This window comes from Limulus polyphemus, unplaced genomic scaffold, assembly GCF_000517525.1.
Source record: "Limulus polyphemus unplaced genomic scaffold, Limulus_polyphemus-2.1.2 Scaffold11418, whole genome shotgun sequence".
NCBI lineage: Eukaryota > Metazoa > Arthropoda > Merostomata > Xiphosura > Limulidae > Limulus > Limulus polyphemus.
In genome coordinates, this window is record NW_013677028.1 from 4,445 (window position 1) to 10,993 (window position 6,549).

The 6,549-nt window shown below is 27.3% G+C and overlaps 1 protein-coding gene across 1 annotated transcript in view; it reads right to left on the reverse strand.

The window, feature by feature from the left end:
* Positions 1-298: 298 nt before the first annotated feature.
* Positions 299-6,549, reverse strand: part of LOC111083822 (src substrate cortactin-like) — an 8,557-nt gene continuing 2,306 nt past the window's right edge. Inside the window, exons 3-5 of the mRNA XM_022380518.1 lie at positions 5,673-5,954; positions 5,127-5,182; positions 299-4,445 (exon numbers count right to left, since the gene is read on the reverse strand). Of these exons, the coding sequence (XP_022236226.1) occupies positions 4,362-4,445; positions 5,127-5,182; positions 5,673-5,954 (422 nt within the window). The 3' untranslated portion in view covers positions 299-4,361. The remainder of the gene's footprint in view (positions 4,446-5,126; positions 5,183-5,672; positions 5,955-6,549) is intronic.

Sequence of the window (6,549 nt, forward strand, 5' to 3'; positions counted from 1 at the left end):
AGTTGTTAAAATCATTCAACTATTTTATATAATTTTGCATACCATATGTGATGTGTGTTAAAATAAATTTGGTTAGATTTCAATGTTAACATACAAAAAAATCTGTTTATTATTATTAATGAAAGCTAGAAAAAGCCTATTTAAAAGTTTACATTTAAATGTTTTTTTAAATGGCTTTTAGTAAAAAATTATAAAGCAATTCAAAACAAAATTCGTTTTACATCTCTAAGCTAAAAATGTAGCATTCATTTAGGTTACAGATGTTTAGGTGAATGTTAATCAAACACACAAAAACAAATTAAGTTTTTAACATTAGCATTTACCACAGTAATAAGCACCTAGATAAGTTTACATCAGAGCTGCTTTGATAAAGTTTCTGGATTTATGTAAACCTTTATACTCTTTCAATCCGAAAATCTGAGGCAACTCAGCTTTCCACATAAATCAAGCACTCAAGTTTCATATCTTGGCAGAGTAAATTGAGAAATGAAAACATACATGTTCATATTAGTTAACAAACCCTACACATCATGAACAGCTGAAAAACTCTAGTCGACAATGCTTGAAATCATAGTTTTTAGGTGGTCATGATAACTTTTTGTTCTCTAATGTCAGCTGTCTAATTTTCCAGTAAAAGTAATGAAAAACATTCACACTCCTCCTCAATTAAACACATATCTCCCCATCCAGACAAGAGCATTTTTATATGATGTTTAAGGGTTATACCACATAAACTAACTATACACTTCATAACTGTTTTGAAGTTATTTCATTGTTAATATAGTAAAAGGCACAGTAAAAATAGGATATAAATTTACATGAAAGATACATGATGAAAGTTAAAGGGTAATGAAAACCTACATTATTTATTCAGTTCAAACATTTATTCTATATTAAATATTTTCATACATCTGAACAAAATACATTTAACAATCATAGAGAATAACTAAAAAAGTTTTACTTGAAGAAAAAATACCTTACTAGCTTTAGAAAAGATAACATGTACATCATTTAAAATTTACACCAAACTTATACAACATAAATATTTAAATAAACATACATATAAGATAAATTATTTCACCTTTTGACACAGGTGTGTTATATGTAAGTAATACTTATAATACATGGTATAAATTAGTGGCTTAGAAATTATTTAAGACAGAAGTTATCATACACATTTGAAATATTAATGTAATAAAATGTATGTGTTATAAATGTTTCTTCTAATCTGAAGAAAATTTTACCAACTACATTACTGTGCTAAAGAAAAAAAAATATCACTCAATAATTATATTCAAAATGCTAAAAAGAAATATTTATACATTCTTTTTCACAGACAAAAACCAGATTGCAGCTTCCAGTTTCTTTCAAGAAAACTTTTTAAGTAACTCAAAAGTTCCCAGTAAGTCAAAGGCCTTAAACTGTGTCATCTGATGAACAAAACTCATACACTTCACAACTCCACTTTTGATGAAATGTTTATTCATGCTACAAAATTTCTTTCTAATGATCAAAATATTTTTTTAAATTATTACAAACTATGTACCATGACATCCAAGGTCAGTTATTTTTACTGTTACATTAATTTTAAAATAATCTGACTAACATTTTTTTTTAAGCCTGGCTGACGTTTAACCTTTTCTTAATCTGGATCATATTCTTCCATCAGTATACGTTTCTCTTTCATGAACAGTAACATGATACACCATAATCCTTGTTTTTTGGAGACTATCATTAAAAAATTTTATAACACGAAAAAAAACAACTAAAATTATTGTATGCATAAAAAAAGAATTACGTAAAATTTTATCTGAACAACTTTCATCGAGAGTTCTCTCATAAACATTTCTTTATATTTTCAGATCTTATCTTGTTGTAGTTGCATTTCTATCTTACTTGATTTATATTTATGTACTGAGTATAACACAGTATTTGTTTCTGTGGTTCTTCGAGGCTGTTTAATAAACCAAATGTCGTCTTTTGCTAATTTAAGAATGCAAGCAGTCAGGTAAAATTATGGTTTCCAAAATGAAAGATATAATATATATACATATCATACGAATACAATTTTCAACTCGCACGACCTTTGCTTTCGAACACCAAGGTCATATATTGAACAGAAAAAATAATCCTACAGCCTGGCCTTCAATGCATTTTGCTATTATCTCACATATTTTTCACAATTTACATAGGCTTGATATTCAGAAGATATAATTTAGTTGGTAATGAGAAAACACAAATCCAAATTTGAAATACATACAATTTCAACTGCTAATACCTTTTCATTTTTGAAACATTGATATTTTACAAAATCTTCATACAAAATATTTCATTTTCTGTTGTGATTATGACATTGTATCCGTTTCTTTAAAAGGCTAAGGATAACCATTCTTCTCCACACTCACTCATAGTCATTAAGAAGTTAGTACTAAAACACAATATTGGGTAGTTATAACTAACAGAACCTCAACTAGCATGGCGAAAAATAAATAAATTTATAAAACCTACATCAATAACTATTTAACATGCAGTTGTGTAACAATTAGTGAATAAACATTTAGGGTTCCATTAATAATAACAAAACACTAAAACTACTGGAATAACAATCACAACAAACTGAGATAAAAGATGAAATAAACCTCATTAATTTAGCAGCTGAAATGACACAAACCTTGGATAATTACAAATATACAAACAGTCAGTTGATATGTTTAGTGATTATATATACCAACAGGTATCAGCTGCATTTATGTACATGTGTTTATTACACTAAAACAAAAGTGCTCAAACATTTCTACAACCTGCACTTTTTAAGCTACCATGAGGTATAAAGATCAAGCTAATTTATATGAAGATCAAAATGCTCCAAGTTGGTAGCCAACAGTTGACTTGTGACAGTGAAATAAAGAATATGTCCTTAGTTTCCTACTTCAAAATCAAAGTATTAAACTAATATGTTACACATAAATGATACTCATATGAAAACGATTGAGTCCTTATAAAAAGCCTTTGTACAGCTTTGACCTTTCACTTTAAAAACCACAAATAATTGGCTTTAGGTACTGTGATCTTAATAGAAGCACTAATAATAACTCGCATACCATTTATGCTTCAAAAAATTTTGTTCATGTTAGTCTTATGAACATTTTTCAAATCAATTTACATCACTTTACAGAAATGAAGACTTATTCAAACTAGGATATGTAAACTTAGTTAACACAAACATAAGATGTTAAAGTGTATATAAAACATAGTGTTTAACTGACAAGTATCCTATTCTAAGCCTACTTTAATATAAAGTTTCTTTTCTGCAAAACACATTCACATTTAATATGTCAATTTCAAAATAGCTATGAACAAAGCTATCGTAACTGCATAAACAAAGAAATTTCTAAAATAATGTATTTAATACATCTTAATGTTTTGTATTTGCAGAAACAGGATGCATAAATTATTGCAACATTCACTGCCTATGCTCATCAGTCACATTGCATGACATACTCAGGAAAATATGCATAAGTTATTACAAGAATCTATGTGTAACACAAGTTAGAAGTGAGGTATTTTATGAGCAACTGCTAAGTGTGTGAGAGAGAGCTAACTTTACAATAGAAAATCTTACAATTGCTATTTTTGTAATAAATACTTAAGATACATTTATAAATAAAATCTTCACCATTATTCATACCTTTTGTAATAAATAAGTGTGTGAGAGAGAGCTAACTTTACAATAGAAAATCTTACAATTGCTATTTTTGTAATAAATACTTAAGATACATTTATAAATAAAATCTTCACCATTATTCATACCTTTTGTAATAAATTGTATAAACACAATTATGGAAACCATTAATAACAGTTCTCAATTTCACTATAAAAATTTCTTTAAGACAAAATACCTACAAAACTTCACTTCTTGTACATTACTGGAAGACGTCAAGCCAGTCCACACTGCGTCAAATGCAAGCTCTCAGAGACAGAATAAATATCAAACAAACATCTTTACACAATGATTTTAAACTATAAAAATTTATAGGAAACAAACAAAAAAAGGCCTTTGGTATTAATTCTTGGACTTAGTCTTCATATCTATTCAAAAAATTACTCATAAAAAAAGTGTGCGTATTAAAATGTAATTCATCCTACTTGTCTAAAGTAACACAAGATCAACATGTGTACATGCAATTTTCATCATTATTATTTGACTAGAATAATTTAACATTACAAACTACCAAAAAAGTATTTCAGGTAAAATATGAAATAAAAATAAAGCGATGTAATTTCTAAAACAAAAGAAATTATTCTTATATCTTTATCAAGCTTGTTCAGTAACTACAAATCAGTTTTCTTTAGACTAAATGTCAGTGGTTAAGAAGCTGAACATAATTAGCAGGAAACAGCCCAATCTGACCTCTGCACTCTCCTTGCCACCAGCCTTCATCAATCTACATGAAAATAAAGTAAAAAAAGGTTATCTTCATGTAATTATCACTTTTAAACTAAGAAAACATACACAATTTGTACATCAAAACATGAAAAAAAGCACTATAAACTTACAAGTTAAGTAGAATCATTATCAAATCAAACTATTCTTGAAAAACTGTATTCACAATGTGTATCCATTATCTACAGTATTCATATGACTTAGAAAGTATGGTGAAACCTACATTTTACATGGAATTAGACAGCAATGGCAAATCAAAAGCCAAAAACAAACAACACTATTCCAAAATTTCATATTTTTATCAATGATTGTACTGAAAATGTGGACAAAAAATCTATAAAAATTTTAACATATGATTCATCTTTAAAATTTGTGAAGTTTAGAGGTAGAAGGCTCCAAAAACTTGCATCAAATACTGCTTTTATTACCATTTTGTTTTCTTGTTAAAATATATCATGTATAGCACTATAACATACAAGTTATGTCATTAAACTAGAATTCACCTTGGGACAAAAAATATAGATATCTAAAAATACTTTATTTCAAGTGCTCATTTTCTCTTTTTCTTTATTAAGTTAAAGACTTCTGAAAGTTTAATATGTCAAATTTTTAATTACATTGTAAACAGCTTCAAATTTAAACCTTTAACATTTTTAAGCCTAAAAGAACAAATTAAACTTACCATATCTATGTTAGTGATTATATCATCAGGGTCAAAAGATATTTCATCAATATCAGCTACAAAATAAAATAACATTCCCTACATGATATGAATTACTTGATTAAAAGAGATGCATTTACAAAGATCATGATCTGAAACAGGTAGACACAGACTAGATATTTATATACAAGAAAAAGATATCTATAGTATGAACAAATGTTAAATACTTCCATAACTGGAAGTTTATACTTTCAAATATTCTCAATTTTTCACACCTTGAACAACTTTTAGGCATGGAATTTTTTATAATATATAGTTTCTTCAAATACAACTGGACAGAGTAAAGTTATGTAGTGTTTATCAACCTTTTAAGTTTATTAATATTGTCTGTCACTTCAAATTTCTACAAATCCTACAGGTACACAACCTAAGACATTGTTTCAATTTTTCAGAAGTTTTCAGTATAAAGATTTGTTCTCTAGTTTCTAACTTCTAATGCAACAATGTTAATGCAACAATTTTAAAAAATAAGTTTTGTGGAGTATGAGAAAACTGGGTTATAATTACCAGCTTGGTAGTCATACAAAGCAACAGCAGAAACTCCAGTGTTATCTGGCATTTCAAAAAACCGTTCAACTTCTTCAGTAGATAAAATACCAGACATCTCAACCAACTGTCGACTTTCTTCTGAAAGTTGAGCATTAGGAAGGTCAGTATACTGTAGAACTTCTTCAGTAGCCTGATCATAAGGCATTTTCTTGAACTGTTGAACATTTTCTGTAGGTTGAATATTAGATATTTCTACAAACTGTCTATCCTGTTTTTTCAGTTGAAGAGTTCCCCAGTGCACTACAGTTAATTAAGTTGATTAAGTGAAGTGCTAGAAGTTTCAAAATTTATTATTATCATATATACTTTAAGTTGTTGATATATTAGAGTAATGAAATGGTTAACACAACAGTGATAGTTCTTATAATTTTCCAAATAAAAAATATAGAATTTAGTAGCAGATATTCATAAGTATGATAATTAATGAACATTACTCATCACAAAAATATAGTGCAGAAGAAGTCAAAGCAGAAATGCAGCATACTATAGAATATTATCAACTGAGGTGAAAATATTTCAGTGTTCCATAAGCAATATTCATAATTTGTTTCTTAAACAATTATTTTTAGTTCCTACCCAAACAAGCAAATAAGTTTAAAAAAGTGATTGAAAATTATTTTCCCTTTACTTTAAATTATCTTTACACTTTCAGTAATCTCAGCTAAAAACTGAATACTCTTAACTTAGCATGCATAAAGATTTTATTATATATATATATATATATATATATATATATACTACACACACACACACTATATCAGTATACTTACTAAATAAAAAGTAATAACTAACTTACACTACAACTAAAGTTATATAATATAATAGTACTGTATAA